The sequence below is a fragment of the Tachypleus tridentatus genome, chromosome 5 (assembly GCF_004210375.1).
Source record: "Tachypleus tridentatus isolate NWPU-2018 chromosome 5, ASM421037v1, whole genome shotgun sequence".
NCBI lineage: Eukaryota > Metazoa > Arthropoda > Merostomata > Xiphosura > Limulidae > Tachypleus > Tachypleus tridentatus.
In genome coordinates this window covers 39,151,177-39,174,302 of record NC_134829.1, presented here as the reverse complement: position 1 = coordinate 39,174,302, position 23,126 = coordinate 39,151,177, and the positions used below count along the sequence as shown (strand labels likewise).

Here is a 23,126-nt window from a genome sequence, read left to right as displayed (position 1 = left end):
TTGTTTTCCAGTAAGTGGTTAATCTTTTGTGTTGTTGTCAGTTTGGTGTATTTTGCCTTCTCTTTGTTTAATTGTTTATGATCAATCTGCAATGTGTTGGAATGTGCACAGAAGAAGATACAGATATGGAGGTGCCATCAAATATATGAATGACATAATGGTGATTAAAACCTCAACATACTGAAGGGACTTTTGACATAAATGAGAGACTGCACGACTTTCAGCACACCAGGAATGGAACATTATTGTTGTTGAAAATAGCATAAAGTAGATATGAGATAGCTACAGAAAATGAAGTTACAGTTACATAAAGAGTAATGAAAATACAACAGTGATAAAAGTAATATAGCACTGAAGAAAGAAAAGGCAATCAATCAATGTGACAAGAAACTCAAAAAACAAGGAAAAAAGTTGTCTGAACAAAGGTAGTGTTGACGAAAAAATGAATCTATGAATATGTGCTACTACTCACGAGGATTACTGTGGATAGTGGGAAATGTCATCAGTAGACTATTTGTGGAGGGACACAATACTATGACAACTACATCACAAGCTAGTCCAATACACAGATATGTGTAGGGGAAGAAGTCTGTTGGAGACTCACAGCATGTGCAGGAAATTCCACGACAGTTGAGTGAGAGGTCTTTAGTTGTACAGAGAAGTAAGTAAGTATTTCTGAAATTTATATTAGACATTACCTTATAATAATAAATGACACAAAAAGGGATTTTTGGTGAAGATTCTACACAATATTTTGTTTATGTATTTCTTAATTTAAAATATTCAAATTAGGTGGATACCATAATTATTAAAGTGAGTTAATGAAGCAACTGACTCTTTGAAACCCAATATTTTAAGATTTTATTTCATTACAAAATTAATCTATTTGGTGATAGTTTTACACTTGCTCAAATTTATACAAAAAAGAAAAGTCTTGTAAATGACCAACATTCAAAGGTACTAAACTGTACAATGACCGAGAATGAATTACCTACCTTGCATATTTGAGAAAGTCTATTCTCCGAGGAAAACATAATGGCAAGATAAGTAAAACACAGCTGGTTATCATAGTAAAGTTTCTATTCATATACCAGTAGTGGCAGAAGTCATTTCCATATAGTGATGCAAAAACTGAAAGCAAAAAATGTGACTTTAAGGTTACTGAGGTAATCATTACAATTTATTAAATGAAGAGTAATATGTAAGATACTGTCCACAAATACAAACACTTACTGTTAAGAAAACTGAAGTTAGACCATCAGTATTGAGTTTTGGTTAAGACTATAAATGTTTTATATTAGAAGGGGTGTGGATGCTGTGTTTAAAGTCTGGCATAAGTTCAGTCACAGACTAAATTTCTTATAATGAATTAGTCACTAAACTCATTAGAGATATGAGGAATGAAGGTATCTTAAATCCATACTTTACCAATTTAATTTAAAATGCACTTTTATATGAAATTATTATTCAGTATTGTACATTAAACCTCCTTTCTGTATTAAAAGAGAAATCTTCAAAGCTGTCAGTAACCACTCTGACAATGTTTTATCTACATGATGTATAAACCAGTAGAACAAAATTTAAATACAAATGACAACTATTTCTGACAAATTTAGCAAACAAGACTTTCATCACTTCTATCAATATCACAGTAGTAAGGCCATAGTAATGGATGCTGAATGCAGAAATCATTATTTTATTAGGTTTTAATTTAATTACATCAGTTGTTATTCCACTTTTAATGAGACTACAAGTAAACATTACTGTGCATAGATGATCACACATTTAGGTACTACATCTTTGAAAGATAGCATGTTGTGCATAAATGTTTATTTTACCACAGTAACATTGGGTATTTTTTATTTTCTATTACTATGCATACATTTTTTTAACACAAAGAAATGATATATTGGTATATAAGTGACTTTTCCATTGCTTTCTAAATGATCTGCATATTATGGACTTTCTTGTGACTATAAAGTGCACAGATTAAATAATTAAGTACATCTGAAAAGCATATATCAAAAATATTACATTCTGTCATCCCTTAAGTAATGTCTGATTTTAGGTTCAGGTAAAGGATTTCAAATGCTTTTAATGTTATTGAATAAGTATTGTAAGTTATATTATTATTAATTAATTCTTGTCAACAATTCACAAGTTTCTAAATGCCACTTCTATAAAATTCTTGGGGTTTGGAGGAAAAGAATGTAGAGAGGGTAGTTTTGACATCTTTACGTGTACCAAGCTCTTTTTCATGAAGATAGTTCTGCTAACTTTGGAAAAGATTATAATCAGATGGAGCAAGGTCTGGAGAATAAGGAGGATGTGGAAGTTTTTCCCAGTCGAACTATAAACTCTTAGTTAATACTTCAAATTTCAATATTATACAAGTCTTAACTTCTTAATTTCAAAATGAAATATTTATCCATATTCTCAATTTTAATTTTTCTCTGTCACTTAACATTGTATTCCAAGATATTCATTTTAGATTTTATCTCTACTCTGAGATATAGTATAAAGTTCCATAAACCCAAATGTTTGCTTTACTGAGATATTAAGAAAACACAACTACACACTGTGCCTCTCCTGTCACATTCAGTCTTTTAAAAAGTATCACTAATTCTTTATGACATTTGGATTATTTATAACAAAAAGATAAAAGATTCTACCTCACTGAATTTTCTACAAGGCTATCTCAATTAGCTGACAGATTTTTGAAATACATGACCTCAGATTTATTGTTTGATATTTTGAAGTTCTCCACAAGCAAGTAGAAATTTTTAAACTCACTCAACTGCTTAGTTAAAAAATCCATTAAAATACAGCACTTTTAGAATATTAATTTTCTTGTACCAGATAACATTTTGTATCTTACATTGCATATTCAAAATTTTAACATTTTTGTGGTAAACCAACACCGTTTAAACAAAGAAAGAAAAAAAGATTATTATGCCTTGTCTTTCCAAGATACAGACATAGGTACTAAGTTTGTTTTATTATGTTTTCCCTTTGTTGTTATAAAACTAATTAAAATATAGAAAATTTTATAAAAATAAAGTCAAAATTACTCATGACAGTACAGCCAAATTACAAGGTATGATTGTTAATGCTGTTTTCTAAGAGTCTTAAATGCAGCTGTAAAGCTATAAAACTAAATGAACCCTGGTTTGAAAAGTACTAGATCTGGCCATTATCTGCAACCATAGGCAGTTATTCTAGAAAAAAAAGAAGGAATTTGGACCATTTTATATTTTTCAAGTTATCATTTTACCCTACACTGCTGATTTTGCTACAGTTAGTATTAAGGTGGAGAAATAAAGGAAAAAAAAAAAGAATAAAACAATTTAACTGAAAATACTTTCAATATCCACGAGTTCTAGAGAATATGCAAATGAAATATAAAAATATGAAAAAAAGTCTTTTTATTTTACAAATGAAAACTACAAAACATCAAAACTAGTTTGAGCAAAAATGGCTTCATAAATTCACAGATAAATCTCTAGTAAATCTTTACGTCACAAAAAAGAAATCTGATTTTCTGTATAACAAGCTTGTGATGTTTACTTCTTGTCAGTTTCTGTGTGATACATGTACTAAATTATAGTGAACATTAATTCTTCAGAACAGGCTCTCTCCAATGGGTTGAACCCTGTGCATGTAGTTAATTTGAAAGTACCTCTTTCAAACTGGTCTCCAATGATGATAATGAACGTGATACAAGTTCCATAACAATAGAGGATGACTGTGACAGAACATAACTGTTGAACTTTCTTTCCACATACAGATAATACAACATCTTGATAAGTTGAGCTGTTATTTCTATCAGAGCAGTAAGCCAAGATGACCAAAGCACCAACCACAAAAGCTATCAGAACCTATAATCAACAACACAAGGGAACATAACCGGCTGTTATAACTAAAATAAAGTTCTCTACAAATGTTTCTTACTTGATAGTTTTTGGGTGTTTTTTTTTGTAATAAACTACCAAAATGACACAATATAATTTAAATATTGTTAAATAAGTAATCTGGTACATTTTGATACAAAGATTGGTATGGGCAACAAATATTCAACAGAGATTTGGCCACACTTGGAAAAACTTTAATAAGTACAATATTTGAGCTTGAAAATTGGAGTTTCTCGCAGACAAAATATAGCTGAATTAGCTTTTAATTTAATAGTTGTATATTGATAAACAAAAGCCATAGGACATACTGTAACAGAAAACAAACAAACATTGCTAGAAGCCAACAATCAAAAGTACCATTCACACAAACTGCATTATTTACCCAAATTCAATTAGAGTAGATTAATGTTAACATTTTCTAACATGGAAAATGTATTTGCAATAAGTACTAGTCTCCTGTCACCCATAACTATCTCAACCTTCATCTGCTCTCTAGGTATTAGTAAATCTTATGAACATGTATTCTCAGATGAGCTGGCATGGATACTAGCACTTTAATTAAAATAAAGTGCAAAACAATGTTTCGACCTTCTTAGATCAACTTCAGGTTAAGAAAGAGAGTTCACAACCGACTGTTGACGGGCACGTCTTAGGGTTGAGAGTGTAAATGAGTACAGGGTTGTAGGGAGTGTTGCTGGTGGATGTTAGGTTATTAACTAGTATAGGTATAACGGTGTTCATTTATATTAGTTTAATTTTGGTATTAGTTGCTGTAAAAGTATGGCTTCTTTGAATTTGGATTTGTTTATATTTGTTTACCTACATAGTACCTGGGTGTTTTCTATGGTGATATTGTGTTTATTTGATTTGCAGTGTTCAAAAAAAATTTTTTTCTGTTCTTTAAACCTAGTTTCCATTTTTCTGTTTGTTTCTCCAATATAGAAGTCATGGCAGTTGTTGAATTGTATTTTATAAATTATGTTGGTGTTGTGTTTCTCAGTGTAGTTTTTACCCAGTATGGACTTTAGTTTTGTACTTGGTTTTTGAATAAATTTGGTGTTTACTGAAATGTTGTGTTTTGTTGTAAGCTTTTTTCCAAATGTTGCTTATTTCTCACTGATGTCAAGAATATATGGTGTGTGTAGCAGTGTAAGGTTTTGTAGTTTGTTGTATTTTGGGATTTATTACTGTTGTCGGTCTAGGTGTGTGCATATAATTTTTTCAATGGTTTATTTGAGGAAATTTGTTGATGTTGATGAAGTGTTGTTTTATTTTGTTGATTTCATCGTTAATTTTATCAGGTGAACATTGTTTCGTGGCTGTGTTTATTTGGTTTCTTAATATGCTGAGTTTTTGTTTTGTTTCATGTGCTAAGTCTCAGAGAATATATAGTCCAGTATGGGTGACTTTTCTGTGGATTTCTGTTTTGAACTGTGTATCGGTTCTTATGACCTTGAAGTTGAGAAATGCTATATGGTTAGGTTTTTCCTGTTCACAGAGGAGCTTAATGCTGACTGAGGCATATAGAGTTAATGTGATAAGAAAAAAACAAACTAAGTGTGTGTTCTGTAGATGTGAATCCAGCAATTTATCATCAACATATCTGTATCAGTATAGTGGTTGGTGTGAGACTGAACTGATCTATTGTAATTCAATGTGTCATGAAAATGTTGGCTAGAACTGGTGACACGGGATTGCCCATACTTTGGCTATTTATTTAGATAGTTCCCCTGCTATGTATTTAACAAGGTTAAATGATTCATAGGTTAACATTATGGGCTGTAGTGGACAATCAGGTTTTTTGAGGTTTGGAGGTGCCATATAGTTCTGATGTACATGAGTCGGTCCTAAGTAGATAAGAAAAAAGGTTTTCTGAGATTGTGTTTTTTTTTTCATTTGTAGTAATATTTTAGTTAATTGGATTTCATGTGATTTTGTTGGATTTGAGTGTATTAGTTTAAATTTGTTTAAAAATGAATATATTCATTTTTTTGAATATATTCATTTGTGATCATTATAACTATAGCATTACCTTTATATGCTTTCAGGATTTTGATGTTGTCTTGTTTTAGCTTGTTTATAGAATTAATATCTTTTTGTGCAAAGTTGTTTTTTTAGTTTTCTGTGAAATTATGTTGATGGTTTTGTGTGAAACTTCTTTGAAAAGTTATTCAAGATACTGTTTTTTGAGGTGTTTTGGGGAAATAGATGTTTTCAGTTCTACCTGGAAAGATAGGTTGTTGGTTGTCAATTGAAATATTGAAGCTGTTTTCTTTCTGGTGGTTGTTCTCCATTGTTTTGTGATGTTTTCAGTTTGCATATAATGGATCACTAATCTTTTAACTAAGTCTTCCAAACAGGCTTTCATTTCAATAGAAAGGATATTTCTAGGTGTTACTGCAAAGTTAAGTCCTTTGTTGAGCAGAGTTATCTCTTTGTTGCTTAACTGTCAGTTGAACCTGTTAATTATGAGGTTGATTGATGGTTCATTACACAATCCCGTAGCCATTTACAGTCTCTTTGTTAACCTGAAGATTATCTAAGAAAGTCAAAACATTGCTCTGTACTTTATTTTAATGAAAATGCTAATACCCATACCAGCAGTCTTGAGAATACATTTTTTACTTCAAGTGGGTTTCTCGTTGTCACAGATCTTATGAACAGCACACTTTATAGTTTTTGCAGCAACATGTGCTGATCATGTGATTACCCTTCACCAATCACATTGCCCCCTCTATACTAGCACACATAGCTCTTTACCACTGCAGCACAATCCACACTTTTGGAATTGGTATACACCAATCCAAAAACACCAACAAATTAGTTGGGATTAGGGGTGGGAAGTGGGAAATACATTTTCAGTATTAGAAAACATTAACTTTCAAAATGGTACTTACTTTTCTCCCTCAAAGCTAGAATCCCACACCAGAAGGATGGAGGGACTGATGAAAGTGCAAAAACAAATAATCAAGATGTGAGCAACCACTATGAAAAGAAGCAGGTATGCCATAATTAAAATATGAGGATTACCTGTGGAGTATAGCATTACTTCTGGAACAGGTATGCTCTTCACCCAATGAAGAAGGAAAGGCATTGCTAGAGCTTGAGGACCATACATAAATACAGAAAATATCCAGGGAAAGCACACTGGGATACAACATATGCAAAGTGTGATCCAAGGGCAAAAAGAACATTGAAGCAACTTGCATAAGTTTGTAAATTCAACAAGTGAAGTCTGTCTGTGTAAAAACATCCAGGGGAAGCACCTTGGTATACAATGAAATATGTCAAGTGTGGTTCATCGTGTGTGCAGAAAACGTTCAGTAGAGGCACCTTGCATAACAGACATAGCACTATAATATGTATAATAGGCAACATAATGATGACAGATCTCTTCTCATCAAGTGAGTACATATGGTTGAAATTTTGTTATGGTATAAATACCACTAGTGAGGAAGCCTCCACAGTCCACCACTCTAGCAAATGAGAACATGAAGTGGCAAGGACTCCCATGCTCCACAAAAGGAAAGAGATGGAGGGATGCACCTGGGCAGGGTCTGGAGGCACTGTAATGAGAGTTTGAATTTCCCAATTTTGAAAAGCATAGAGAATTGGACAGTAAGATTCATAAGGTTAGTGAGAATGAACAAAAATCCCTATCTGATTTACTCATGAAGTCCATGAGTGACAGTCTTCAGAAGATATGTGTACTGATAAATACAGATACACCTCAAGAAAAGCATCTAGTGTTCTTGCAGAAACACCACATGTCTACAGTGAATGTTAGAAAGTAGATTCATCATACCTGGCGAGGCAACACTCGTCACAAAGTGGGATCCAGAAATTCAAAGGCAAATTCTTTCTGAAATAATACCAAAAAAAGTCTACTCATTCCAATTAAAGGCAGACAAATGTGCAGAGAATCACCACAGGTGGAAGACTATACCTAATTGAAATGGATATAGAGATATTGTGCAAATAGCATGCAATGAACACATTGTGAGTTGTCCACATTCTTGCTTGTGCAACCTCTTCCAAAGGGCTGTAGATCCAAGCAGCTAAAGACAAAGTAGCATGGCATATCCAGTGTAATGACACATTAAACAGCTGATGATCTTCCCTCAACAAGTTAGGATAAGCTAGTTGGATGAGTTTCTGAACCCAACCATTTTGGGTAACAGGAAAATTATCACAGGAAACAGATGGACTCAAGTGTGTTAAAAAGGCAAGAATGGGAACCCCCAAAAAGATTCAGTTCCAGACACATAATAACAAAGGGAAAGGAAAGAACAAAAAGATGATTGGGATCAAAACAGGAATCTAAATGGGAAATAGCAGGGAAGAAAAAAGGAGAGAATGTAAAACAATCCTTATGAATAGCAGATGTCTTGGGTAGAAAGCAATAATCACGATAAAGGAAAACAAGAAACATGGTAAAGGATGTGTTAAACGTTGATAGCATAAATATCAGAATGATGATGACCACTAGTAAGAAGGAGAAGAAAATAGGTCTTAAGGAAAGGATGGTACAAAGAATAAGAAACAGGTTTGAAAGGAGAATGGGCAAAGACAAAAAATTACACTAAGATACCAATCTGAAAACCTGAAAGGACAGGGTAAATGAACAATACAAAAAAAATAGAAATAATGGAAGGAGAAAGATTTATAGAAACTGGAGAAGCAAAGTGTGGGACATAGCAGCATGACATCTAGAAAAAGTGGACACACAAATCTTGATCAAACTGTCAGGTAAAAACCTTGACAAGTAAGAAACTGTAGGTAAAGAAAAAAGGAATCCCTGGAAGAAAGGTAGACTAATGATGCTGATACACAGACAATGAGAAAAGACATATGGAATGAGCAAGCAAAGAAGCTACATGGTAATGATTCCCCAAGAAGAGGCAATTGACTAGACAAAAGCCACTTTTAAAAAACATGTCCAATTGAGGTTGCTGGACAGAGGTAAGAGTTGTTGCTGCTCCAGAAAAAACCAAAAAACTAGAAGAAACTAACTGAGCAGACCAATACAGAACAGCTAGCAACACACAGCAAGTGTTAAAGAAGAATTTTGGAGAGGAGTCTTATTAGAGGGTAAGCATACAGATGAAGCCACTCCAACCCTTACTGAATGCATCTACTCCTAGAACAAATGAGGCATAACCATAGAAGAACACACCCACTGAAGAACCCCCATAAGAAAGGACTGCTCCATTGGAAAAAGATTCTTGTGGCAAGGCAGACAGTCTGGAACCAGATTTATAGCATCATGAACATGACAGGTCAAGAGTTTGACATTATAGCTGTGAGCCCAACATTATAGGTGGGCAAGTGTAAAAAAAAAAAAAAAAAAAAGGGTCTTGGACTTGGGACACCCTTGTTTGGAGATACAACTAAATTAACTATAACTACCTGCTTTTTTAAGGGTGGGAGGAAATGAGTGAGAGTCCAATGAACCCCCACAGTTCCCAATTGTTGATATAGTAAGTAGATTCTTCAATGGACCACTGACCCAAAATCTCCTGAAAGTTGAGAGAAGCCCCCCAACACACTAAAGAAGCATCTGTGATTATATGCATGTTGGGATGAGGTGGAAGAAGTGGAACCTCTACCATGATAAAAGCCCTGTTGAACAACTGATTAAATTTGGTCTTGATCCCTGAAGGAAAGGAAATTGGATAATCCGAGAGATTGGAGAAGTTCTGCTGGCCAAGAAGCATCAAATGAAGGGAATGTACATGTGATTGACCCAAGGGAATGAGAACATCAAGAGAGGCCCACATCCACAAAAGAGAACCTCTCGAGCAGGAAGAGAAAGTAAAGACAGAGCCCAAGTGACTGCTTATTTCATATACAGGAGCCAAAGTGGAGAAGCTTATGCCAGACCAGGATGTGAATTGAAGAGGACCTCCAAATGTATGAAGTACTGAGTGGGAGTGAGAAAGGACTTCTTCACCTAGATGAGAAACCCCACTCAAGCAGACTTCCACAGAAGGAAGCAGGTGTGAATGACAGATTGGACTTGGGAAGATGTAAGCAAGAGATAGTCTCCATGTAATTATGAGTCCAAAGACCCAACAGAACACAATAGGAAATGAGTCAAAATGAACAGTCGTGCAAGAAACTTGTAAACATCTTTGCTGTGGACAAACCAAACATAACAAGGAATGGTGATAGGAAAGTAAGTATCAGTTATGTTGAATTTGACCATTCAAAGATTCTGGAAGAAAATACACAAAGAGAGGGGTAGGATGAATCCATGGTGAATTGGGGTGTGTCCAGAAAGGTATTTAGCTGGGGCAGATCAATGATAGTTTCAAATCTCCCATCTTTCTGGGAACAACAGAAAAATAGGAGGAAAACCTGGATGAACAAACAAGATATTCTACACCACAGTGAAGAAGATGGAGAACTGACTCTGCTAGATGACTGGACAAGACATGATCTTGAAGAGAAGGAAAAAAATATGGGAAAATGAACAGGAACATTGGGAGTATGGAAGAGAGAAGGGCAAAGAAGAAGGAACGTGAGGCACTCAAACAGGTAAAGACGGAGCAGAATCAGTAGGGCAAGACAAGAACAAGGAAGAATGCAATTTTGTCACACTGACCCTGAATTCCAAAGACTAAGGAAGACCCCCAAATGCCATTTTTGTCCAGAGATGGGACCTGACAAAGTTCCTATAATGATGAAAGGGGAGACTCATCCATACAAGTAACACATTATACCTGATTAAATTCCAACAACACAAAATTCTCAATGGCAAGGGGCAATGTTGAAGCCATCAGCCATGCCATAGTAAGAAACAGGACAATCCAGAGATCACCCCACAACTGATCAAAAAACTGGAAGACCTGAGACAACAACTGTAAAGAAGAAAGAACACATGAAAGATTGGTCAATTGAATATGAATCACAGTAAATTGGGACTTAAAAATGAACCAAGGCATCAGAATTAGAATTCCACAAGGGAAGGAGAGGATATAAACACTGAGAACCAAAATATGGGTTCATATTGGTAGGCAAAAGAGAATTGGTCCAGAAGCCAAAAGGAATAAGGGTACACCAACTCCAGATTATACTTGAGCAGAAAAAAACATTGAGTATGAACAAAAATGTTGGGAGAGGGAGGAAAATAATAACACTCAGAACAAGGCTTTCCACCCAGCAAGGAAGAAGACTCAAGGGCTAAATGGAAAGCAAGTAAAATTTGAAAAACCTGACCAATAACATGCAAGAAATGAGTGGTTAGCAGAACCTCCAGACTGTCAGTACTATGGTACTGTAGGAAAAACAAAAACAACTCAAAATTGTTCTCCCTCTAAAGAAAAGTGTTCCCAGAAGAATGTCCTGGAGGAAGAGAGAATAAATGGAAAAAAGCAACAAAAGTGTTCAACTCCCACAGAAGTAAAACCTGAATCTCCTTAGCCAAAATTGGCAACATGCCATGCCTTTCAATTATAATATTAAAGAAACTACTAAATGAACAAGTAATTTCAACTGAAGATGAAAACTAGTACAAAAACATTTCAAAATTTGCTTAAAGAACAACTGAAAAGTGTAGTACTAATTGAGAAAGTGAGGATTGTGCTGCAATGGTAAAGAGAGCTACCTGTGCTAATATAGTATGTGCCAAAAGGGATTGGTGGAGAGTGGTCAGGTAATCAGCACATGATGTAATGGTACAAAAAAAAAAAAAAAAGGGATGAAATATTGGTGCACATTTTATAAGATTTACCAATCCCTAGAAGGAAAATAAAGGTTGAGATAGCTGTGGGGGAGAAGAGGTAGTCCTATTTCAGAAACCTGCATTTAGTTTCAGTAGTTTGAACTAGATGCTTTAAACTACTACAAGTTAACAACTTTGTTACATTACCCAAAATTAATTACTATAAATAATTTAAAATCACTTTTAGAAAATATCTGTATGGATCTTTAAGAGCATCCCCTCTACTATTGTATGTTTCAATGGCAAAAATATTAGAAAACAAACTATAAAATTACTGGTGTGATAAGCTACAGTTCTATTTACTTCATGGTTTCGTAGCTTACAACTGGATATAATAAAAACTTGTAATGTGTGGAATTTATCTCATAAATGACAGTACTGCAATATCCAAATAAATTCTCTTGTTTTCCAAGTAAACTCTAAAAAATATTTTACATTCATATTCTGCTATCTTAAAGTAAAAATGTTTCAAAGATGCAGGACAACATGAATATAAAACAATGGCTAATAAATACTGTCATGTATTACATATTACTTTTATTAGAGCTATGTAGATAGATACTGCACATTCTACCCAATACATTTCTAGACTTTTAATCAATAACTTTTGCTAATTTTTTAAATAAAAAACAGAGTATCGGTCATACTGCAATGTGCTTCAGGGTAAACTAAAAAAGCAAAGGTCAAGATGTGATGTAGCCAGGTAAAAATTCCCAGATAAGCACATACACACACACGTGCACAAATGTCAGCAAATTACCTTTGACCTAGAAGGATCATTGGCTGAAATTTTAATGCTTTAAACACATTAAACAAAACAACAACAACTTTACTTTGTTTTCAACTTCACTGCAGCAATGTAGGGGTATCATGCAAATCAGGTAAGTGGGTTAGGGTGTTGTCAGTGAAAATCCTAAGCATTCATAAAGCCAAAAGTATGAAAAGATATCATAAAAATAAAAAAGAGGAAAATTATGTACATCTAATTTGGTTCACTTTTCAGAGAAGTGGTGAAAATCAAGCATACTGGGGTGATTTTTATTTCAATGTATTCCAATTCATAAACTTGTGTGTTTAATAACTGCCATGCATTTTATCCAATCTTCTGCTATTTCACACACACACAGCAGCACTCAACATCGTTTTGTCAGGCCATACCAAGAAATCAGTTAAGAGATACTTTTCAGAGCACAGTACACTCATAGACAGTCTTGGCATTGACCTTATGACATCAGAAATGATGAAGTATGTTGAAAATCTAGTATGTAACATTTTTAACCTGCTGTTGAAGCTGACAGCATTGACCAAAAAGAGTGGTCCAGTTTAGAAAATTTTCGCAGTTAGACGAACTACCTCCAAATTGTGATTCTCTTAAGTTTTATATCATGAGAGTACACTACAAGGTTTTTATCTTGTTATAAGTACACATTCTATTTCAACACACCTCCCATTGTGAGTGATTACAACTGGGTACTTGAAAATGGTCAGTTATAGTTCATTCTGTTCCCTCTATCTCCAGTACCACAAGTATGTGAAGAACTGACCATGTGTCAGTCCAAGACAAAATAATCAACAAGGATACAAGTGTTAAGAGATAAAGATGGGATGCTATGGAGCTTGCAAATGTGTAGGTTGTTGTACAAACATTAACAACTAGTTTTTCTCCTTATATATAAGGTTTTCTATGTTATATAACCAAAAGTTATCCTCTACAACTGAGTCTTGACTTTGTGTTTCAATACAATTATGAAACATTGAAATAACAGCCCATATGCATAAATACATGCAGTCTTTGAGGATCCCTTTTGGTTATTTTTTCAGTTTGTTTGGAAGAAAGAGACAAAAATTTAGATTTGTAATGACCATTTTTTGAGCTAACTATTCACAAACTGCATACTAAAAGAATATTTAACTATATAATAAAAGATATATAACCAAACCTCAGGGGTAAATGGCCCTCATTTTATTTTTCAATTTTGAGTGTGATGAAGCCATTTACCAGACAGGTAAACAAAAGGTTCTAGTTCAGCACCCTCAAGTTGCCCCAAATCAATTATTTGCCATAAATTACCACAGAAATGCTTGATTCATTTTGTTTTTAAATAAATCACACTGTGATTTACTAAAGCACTCAATAAATGTTTACTTGGAAACTGTTAACTTAACAACAAACTGCAACACAATTGCACAAGTATAAAATAACTTCCTTACAAGGAATTCACCTGTGTATGCTCATAGTTAAACAGTAAAGTTGGTTACAGTAAATCCTTCTATTTTTCTATGATTACTTTAGCATTTATGAATTAAATATCTGAAAACTAGTTTCACATTTTCAACAAACTCACTGCTTGAACTATAATAGATACAAGTATTCCTCCAGCCTTATCAAATGCCTGTGGAAAATCAAGAAGTCCAGCTCCAAGAGCAGCATTGACAACCAGGAAAACAGCAGCATACCAACTGGACCCTAATTAAAGAAAAAAAAAAAATTGTAACATTTAGCATCAATTGTACAAAACAGTAATTCTGTACTGAAAACAGAGAATGATACTGAAGGATTTAATGTTAATATATTCACTAGAGAAATAAATGTACTGACTGTTGATATTCAAACAATCCCCTTAGTTTCACTTACTATTATCTGTGATATTTACCTGTTTTACTGGTAGGATTTTTTTTTACTTGTTCAGATATTTGATTTAAACACTAAATACTGTTGTTCTAACCACGTTCAAGATTAAGTACTATTAACCCTTAAACAGCTGTAATGTTGTAAGTTGCATCATCAGTTGATGATGGCTGCCATTTAAGGGTTAGACTTTGATAGCTATAATGTTTAGACAGCTTGAATCATGTTAAGGTAAACAACTTTTTCTTTTTTTTAATCTTCAAATTGATACAAATTTGTCATTCTTTTTCTGTATTGTGTCCTTGCTTTACATAGATGAGTACAAAATTCACAGATACAAACACTTTGTTAATACAAATTTTATCTTTCCATAACACACAGTTTATAATTCACCCACCTTGTACACACAAAGAATTAAATCATGGAAAACACGAGACTTGTTGGTCCTCCTGGGTTGTTCCTTTAAATAAGTTCTGAAAATAAAATACTCAAAACCAGCCCTTATCATTCACATATTCAACAAGCCTTCTCTTAAACTCTTAAAGTAACTGCATCTACCACATCTGAAGGCAACCCATTCCAAAGGACAACCAGCCCCTTAGAAAAAATAAAGCTGTCTTAGCTGAAGATGACTTTCACTATGCCAAAACACTTATTATATTTGGTCTTGTATTGGGGTCAAAACATCATACAGGTACATCAGTTGACAGAAAAGTATACTTTGCATACAGTGACAATTAGACAATTTTTTGACATTTGTTAAAAATTAATAAAACAAATATTTATTAAGGCAAAATACTTATAGCAAGTTCAGGGAACACTCATTCCTTCTTTCCAAACAAAAGCTAAATGAGCCCAAAAAATTTCCACTCAATACTTGTTCTAATAAGAATGGTTTGTAAAACAAAAGTAGTTAATGAATCTGAAGTAGAGATATGCAATTAGGGAAATTTACTATTTGATTAATTGTTACATTCATTAATCAATTATACTCAACAAACTGATTATTCACTTATTGAGACTATTCTTCCTATTTTCAATTTGTTTTCTTCTTTTTAAAGAAATGTTCAATCTAGCCTTCATTTAATCTGATGACATTTTCTAGGGCAACAATATAAGTTACATTTTTATTATGTTGTGCGAAACCTTTATCAAGATGAAAATACAATTAGTTATTAGCAGTTTCTCAATACATGTTTACACATGACTATTTTTAAAAGTCATGACACAAAATGATTAAACTAAATTAACTTTAATTCAAAGTAATAAAAAAAAGCAATTGTAATGGAAATATTTCAGTTACTTAGAAACATAGAAATCACTAATTTTGATTAGTCAGTAATTCTTGTAATATTAATCAATTTTAGATAGTACATAATATCAATTTATCGTGTTTATAGCCTAGCTCAAATCTGAATAATTCAACTTAATATGGACACCATTTCACATTTATGAACATACTGATTGGCAACTCATTTATAGTGGTCAATTGATGTGTTCATAATATACATTTTATGCAACAAGTACATGATATTGAATGAACTTCAATACAATAGAAAAAAAACTGACTTGTCAACACAAAAATATTACACTTGACAGTCACAGTATATGACTGTATAACAAATCCACAAAATTAGAAGCAAAGTACTTGAAGGCCAATAAGGAATCCCTTAAGCTTATCATGGTTGTTCCATTCATTTCATCAAATACTCAAATACCCAGCCCTAACTTACCAGGCTCCTCTTGAACTATCACAGTGCTATTGCATCTAACACACTTAGAACTAATTTACTTCAAAGTTAATCCACCTTGTTGAAAATACAAAATACCTACTTTCCATATTTAATATCTATGTCCTTTAGTCTGAAAATCTACGATACATCAATCCTTTCTATTTTCCTTTTAAATTTTGACAATTTCAGTCAAATCTTTTCAACCACTTCTTTTCCTCAAATAAAATGTATATTTAGTAACCTCCTATCTGAATCACCTAATGAAAATCTTCAATTTACTTAAATTCTCAACTAATCAGGATTAGTTTCTCTTTTTGCCCAATTAAAAAAATTAACTTTCTGAACTTTGAAAATAAAATACTATCACTCTTTACCTCCATGTTATAGTACCTCAAATATAACTATACAATACGAACTTGTACCTCAATTGTTATTCACTTCTACCACCTAATCCATATCCATGCTGGATGGTAAAGCTCATTTCCAAGTGTGAAAATTATGCTACTGTTTCGTGTTTTATAGTTATGTTTAAAAAAGGGATAACACAAGTTATGAAGTTGAAGAAAAAAAAACTTTGTATTTCCATAATTAGACAGCACAAGTGATTCGTCTAATTAATCTCACAAATCTACATATTTACTAAATTAAAATCAAAAAGGCAAATATACAATTTATGAATTAAAAAATTTAATTACATTATAAGTAAAACAACTCCCAAAACTCTACTGTTATACAACATAAATATTTTCCAGTTTTATTTTACCACCAAATGACTGATTTAATAAAATCAATTATTTGTATTTAGATTTTCAAGCTAAAAGACTAAAGAGGCAGAAGTAAGCCTCCTAAAAATTGTTAGTTTTTGAAAAGAACCACATTTTGTTAAAGATTAAAAAAAGCAAGATAACAAATAATCTTGTCCATTCAGATTCTGCCTAATTCCAAAACAGATTAACATTCTGATTCCAGTGTCCTAAATCCTTTAAATTACTACGTCTTGCAATTGTTACTATACAAATGTATTTAAACTATTCTACCTATCCAGCTGTGTAAAATCATATTTTTATACCAAAACACAAATTCCTTATGCTCTTAACATTTTTGATATTATTTGAATGTTTTACTTTAGTAAAAGGAAAAACTCCAACTGCATTCAGTGGCAGTGTCACATATCCAGACATTTAACTGTGATATTTACTACAGTATACTAAAATTCTTTGTTATGCCTGACCTTTTTTTTTTCTATAATAACTGCTAAAAGTTTAACTGTTTTGACAAAAACAACTTTTATGCTAAGTACGTATGTCAACATTACTTAGAGAGGATGTGTCATTAATTATCATAAACACTCAGCAAGTCATTCAGTGGTAAAACTCATGTGCAAATGATCCTTTAACTTTAAAGTATACACAAGTAAAACAAAAGATATTAAAAGTGAGATTTTATAGTGTAACTGCTAGAATGATATGCTGTTACTACAAAAAAAATGAAACTGAAAGTTCAATACTTTGTCATTTAATTTTGATAAATCTTTCTTTAAATATTATTAAGTTTAAAGAGTTAATGGTAAAAGCAGTAACAAAAATGACACTAATAATCAAGAACAATAAAAACTAAAAACCGCTGCTTTAAATTAATCATTCAAAACATTTGTAGTTATTAGTAAGAATATCTCCACAAACCTTTAGTTTTATGCTGTTGCTTGAAATTGCTCATTACTATATCTCTTTCTGTAGAAGAAGAAAATTCATCTGTCAGTTCAACACTGCTAGTGCTATCACAAAAAACAACGGGGAGTGGGCGTACATCAACTGTTTCATCATATTTTGGTCTATTTAAGCTTTCACGTGATGCTTCATTTGTTTGAAATTGAACAGACATGTTGAGCTTTCAACTTGAAGCTAAAAACAAATTTTCGAATAGAACTAAAAATAAGTGTAAAATATACTTAACAACTTATTATTCTTACACCTTCCACTTCATTATTGACTTGACTAATGTTTATTAATGCTAGATAACAAAGAAACAAAATTTCCTTAACTAAACTTTATCTGTCAAACACCAAATCCCTCCCAGTTCAACTGAACTCAATTAGAGATAGAAGCGCGCTACCTTCAAAAATAAACATACTGCAATAAAATTAAAATAATTACAATTTTTATTTAAATCAGAAAGTTTATATTTTTTTCTTTTTATAAAAGTTGTATAAATATACCTTTTAACTTTTCATAATCATTATTAATTTTTTTAAAATATGTTGTTTGAAGGATTTCAAAATATTGGATGAAAAACTAGAATAATTAAAAATATGAATAACAATTAAAAGCAAGAACGTTTCGTCGGCGTTCCCTTTGCCAATATAAAACATAATGTATAACAAATTCTTGGCGTGTAATTTTTTAATGCAAAACTACAGAATAGGTTACCTGCGATCTGTCCACCACAAATTTAACGTGTATACCATAATGAAAGAGTTTTCCCAAAGCCAGTGAATCTATTATTTGGTCGAATTAACCAAAGAGATGGCGGTGGAAGCTGTTGATTAGTTGCATTTCTTATATTCGATTGGTTGAAAATAAGTACAAGTTAGCGCTGATACTCTTTGTATGGCTCTGCCTAAATGTCAAAAACGAAACAATTTTCTCCCTTATATTATATATCTCAAATCCCTAATGCCTAATACCTAATGTCTGTAGAAGATAAAATTTTGTTTTTCTTATAGCAAAGCCACATCGGGCTATCTGCTCAGCCCACCGAGGGGGAATCGAACCCCTGATTTTAGCGTTGTAAATCCGGAGACATACCGCTGTACTAGCGAGGGGCAGAAGATAAAACAAATAACATATTTACATTGGGACTCTTAACAAAGGGATTGAAACTTTAACGCATGGTGGGGAATTTAATATATATATATATATAACATCTGCAGCTAATTTAATTTCTATAAGAATATTTAATATAGTATGTATAATTTTCAGAAACTTTAATAAATATATCATAACAGAACTAGGATGACAAAGATGGAAAATTTTGTTTTTAGAGCATTTTCCAGAACTTACATATTCAGTTGAACAAACATTTAAGTCGTTAAGCAGACTCTCTACATTTCCACATTTGTTTTTGCTTATAAGGTTCATCATTTAATCATTAAACGAATCGTCCATCATCGCTGTGTCACTGTTATACGTCTAGACTATACATTCATATAATTATTTGCATACGTTTTTAACGTTATTTGATACTACAATAACATATATTTGGTGTTCTCAACATGTAAACAGTAAACACTCATAACTTACGGACACTAAACCATATTCTTTAAGTCCAAGATAAATAAAAATTGAGAATTAAAAAATAAGCCTGCAAATAGCGATCGTAAAAATAAGGAACTTAGGCTTAAGATATTGTAGACATTATCTACTGATACTATGACTACTATTTTAGCACCATGCTGTTACCTAGAACAGTGTTTGGTAGAATAAAAATAAGATTTGAAGTTTGAATAAATTATGTCTACAGTGTATCTAGCCTTGTGTCCGAACCTTTTTTATATTTTTTATTATTCCTATTTGTAGATTTTTAAATTTCCTTCTTTTTATTTATATTATTTGCTGGCTTTTTTGACTTAACTGTGGGCAAAGGATTACTTGATATGGTCGTTAACTATATGCTGCAATGATGATAAACATATTAAGTACTAATTGCTATCTGATATGGTCCATGATGATTTACTGTAGCTATTTACTATTTGAACACATTAGTTCGAGATTTAAAATATTTAGCTGCTGCTGAAGAATACCATGGAAACTTGTTTGAGAATATAGTGAGCATTTATAGTTTCTATGTGACTAAATTCTCTGAAAACAGTGCCTTGCAGAAGTATGCATATCTCTTTGCTTCAGTAACTCTGAATCAGTTTGAAACGATTTCCTATTTCCCGGTTGCTTAGTTTGAAAATGCCACTGTGAAGCCAACAGCAAGTTTTAAAAGTTTGCAAAGTTCTATGTCCAGATGGTTTGTTTGTTTTTTGAATTTCGCGCAAAGCTACTCGAGGGCTATCTGCGCTAGCCGTCCCTAATTTTGCAGTGTAAAACTAGAGGGAAGGCAGCTAGTCATCACCACCCACTGCCAACTCTTGAGCTACTCTTGTACCAACGAATAGTGGGATTGATCGTCACATTATAACGCCTCCACGGCTGAAAAGGCGAGCATATTCGGTGCAAACGGGATTCGAACCAACGACCCTCGGATTACGATTCGAACGCCTTAACCCACTTGGCCATGCCGGGCCTGTTTGAGATGGATGTCAGTGCTCATGCATTGACAATATCCCGGCCCCTAAATAAAGCTAGTTCGAAAGGGCAAGAGGCAAGAAAAGAAGCCATTACTGAAAAATAATTTTAAATATTGTATGGAGTTTTTGACAAAGCTGTAAATAATACTGCAAATATGTGGCAGAAGATTTTGTGATCAGAAGATACAACAACTTAGCTTTTTGGTCTACAAGTACAAAGTGTTACGACGAGCGAAAGCCAAACAAACACCTCACCCGGTCAACACCATTCCAACAGTGAAACGTGGTGGTGGCAGCATCATATTATGTGGATGATATTCATGATCAGATAAGTTTTCAGGATTGAGGAGAAGATGGATGGTGCAAAGTACAGGCAAATCCTAGAGAAAAACTTATTTCGGTCAGCCAATGATCCAAAGCTGCGTTAAAAATTTGATTTTCTCCAGGACAATGATCAGAACTACAAGACCAAAGCCACACTGGTGTGATTTTGAAATAAGAAAATAAATATTGGAATAGCTCGGTCAAATTCCTGATTTAAATCCAATAGAAAATTTATAGCAGGACTTGAAGTTTGCAGTCCACTAACGATTTCCAATGAACTTGTCAGAATTGGAGCAATTTTGCCAGAAAAAAAAGGCAAAATTATACCATTTCATTGTGAAAGCTGGTAGAGACCAATAAAGACCCACAGCAGTATATTGACTTCAAAGGCTAAATACTTATCCAATCAACAAATTTATATGCTTCCACCAATAGTACAACATTATGTCTGAGGACTTACAAATCTAATCTCTGGGTTTTGATACCCGTGATGGGCAGATCACAGATAACCCATTGTATAGCCTTGAGCTTAATAACAAACAAACATACAATTTATATATTTTTTTTAGGTTTTGCTGATATTCAATCTTCTCCTCGCATAACAGTGTTTAGTTTGATCATTAGAGTTTTCAATAAGAACAAGTTCCTTAAAAAAAGCTTATATTATTCTTAGTTCTTCAAAATGTAACATTCAGTAATGTCGAGAAAACCCACTTGTAGAGAAAAATATTATATTATAATATAATAAATAATAATGATAAAATAAATAATATAAAATTATATATTCAAACATCTAAGCACGCCCTCTACATTCCTAAACTCAGTTACACAACCCCTTTCAAACATGTGGTCAGCTTCCGGTCAGTTACCTCTTTTTTTCTTTGTGAACCTGACGATGACCGAAGAAGGTCGAAACGTTGTTCGCTCCTCTACGTAAAATATTTTCTCAACGAGCCGTTTTTTACATATATAAAATGGTAGAGGCTGAATACTTTTTGCAGTTCTCTGTATAATGTATATCACTAGGCAAATATATTCCTAGATTAAGACACAACCCTCAGTAAGCACTTGTAAAATTAGCCACTTCAAACATATTATATACGTCTAAACCATGGCTTTAAATAAACTTCCATGTCTTTCAAAGTAACTGTTCCACGAATGTCTGTAATAAAATTTAATACTATGTACACTGATTTTTTTTTTCCACTTTCTTCCTTTGTGGCTCGACATAGCCAGGTAGTTAAGGCGCTCAACTCGTAATCTGAGGGTCTAACACTGCTAAATTAGGGACGGCTAGCGCAGATAGTCCTCGTGTAGCATTGCGCGAAATTCAAAATAAACCAAACCAATCCTTCCTTTGTGTAGGGGTGGGATTCTTAAATATACAATTGTATATTAGGTAATTCGGTCCGGCGTGGCCAGGTGGTTAGGACGCTCGACTCACAATCTGAGGATCACAGGTTTGAATCTCTGTCGTGCTAAAAAATGTTCGCCCTTTCAGCCATGGTAGGTGTTATAATGTGACGGCCAGTTCCACTATTCGTTAGTAAAAGAGTAGCCCAAGAGTTGGCGGTGGATGGTCTTACCCTGCGCAGATAGCCCTCATGTAGATTTGCGCAAAATTAAAAACAAAGAAACAAATGTTGTACAAAACATTGAATATCCGCATGTAACAGTCATTTAATTTTCATCTATTATTGTATGGTAATTCGTGTTTCAGCCTGTACCTAAGCTTATTGAAAACAACAACAAAAAACATGTTCATACAAAGATTAACTTTAAGTAATAACAGACTAGAATTATAACATTTTCCAGCTTTTGTAAAATATAGAAACAAGTAAAACTTTAAATATCCCTTCGATCTTCAAACTACCTTATTTAGCATTCTACAAACGGTTCACGTACAATGTATAAAGTTTGTTTTTTGTTCTAGTCTGGCAAGAGAATAATAATAATAAATGCAAACATTTGGAGTAGATTTTATTTTACTAAATGTGTACATCCTAAGTGGACAACAGTAAAGGTTTTAAATTATTGCTTGAACTGAGTTTGTAGTGTTTATAGTGATTTTCACTCGAACGTTGTATTATGCCATAATTAAGGTTTTGTTCAATTCTTTGCGTTCCTTATTGTGAACCATTATCATGTTCGTGGTTCGTAATAATGATGTGAGGAATCAAGCATGCAGTACGCTGTACAGATTTGTGTAGGATAACTTCAAAATATACATACAATCGATCAGTTATAGATTATTAATATATCTTTCTCTTCCTAAATATTAGATGTAAAACTGAAACATTTTGTTGTGGCTGTGTTTTAACCAATCTCTGCAAAATTTTTCACTTAATCTTTCAGAACTGCGTAAATGATATATATATATATATGCTTTATAAATACATTTTAGCAAAGTGAACATGGTGTGCAAGTAGACGCCATCATAATGAAATTTCACAGGCAATTTACTCTCCTTAACTAGATAAAAGAGATATAAATGTGATTTAATCAGAGC

At 33.0% G+C, this 23,126-nt stretch overlaps 1 protein-coding gene across 1 annotated transcript in view; it reads right to left on the bottom strand.

Annotated features, from left to right (window-relative positions):
- LOC143250333 (sodium-coupled neutral amino acid transporter 7-like) overlaps nt 1–18,075 on the bottom strand; it is a 57,244-nt gene extending 39,169 nt beyond the window's left edge. The window contains exons 1-4 of the mRNA XM_076500784.1: nt 17,682–18,075; nt 13,983–14,104; nt 3,680–3,878; nt 996–1,131 (exon numbers count right to left, since the gene is read on the bottom strand). Of these exons, the coding sequence (XP_076356899.1) occupies nt 996–1,131; nt 3,680–3,878; nt 13,983–14,104; nt 17,682–17,880 (656 nt within the window). The 5' untranslated portion in view covers nt 17,881–18,075. The remainder of the gene's footprint in view (nt 1–995; nt 1,132–3,679; nt 3,879–13,982; nt 14,105–17,681) is intronic.
- Nucleotides 18,076–23,126: the final 5,051 nt, after the last annotated feature.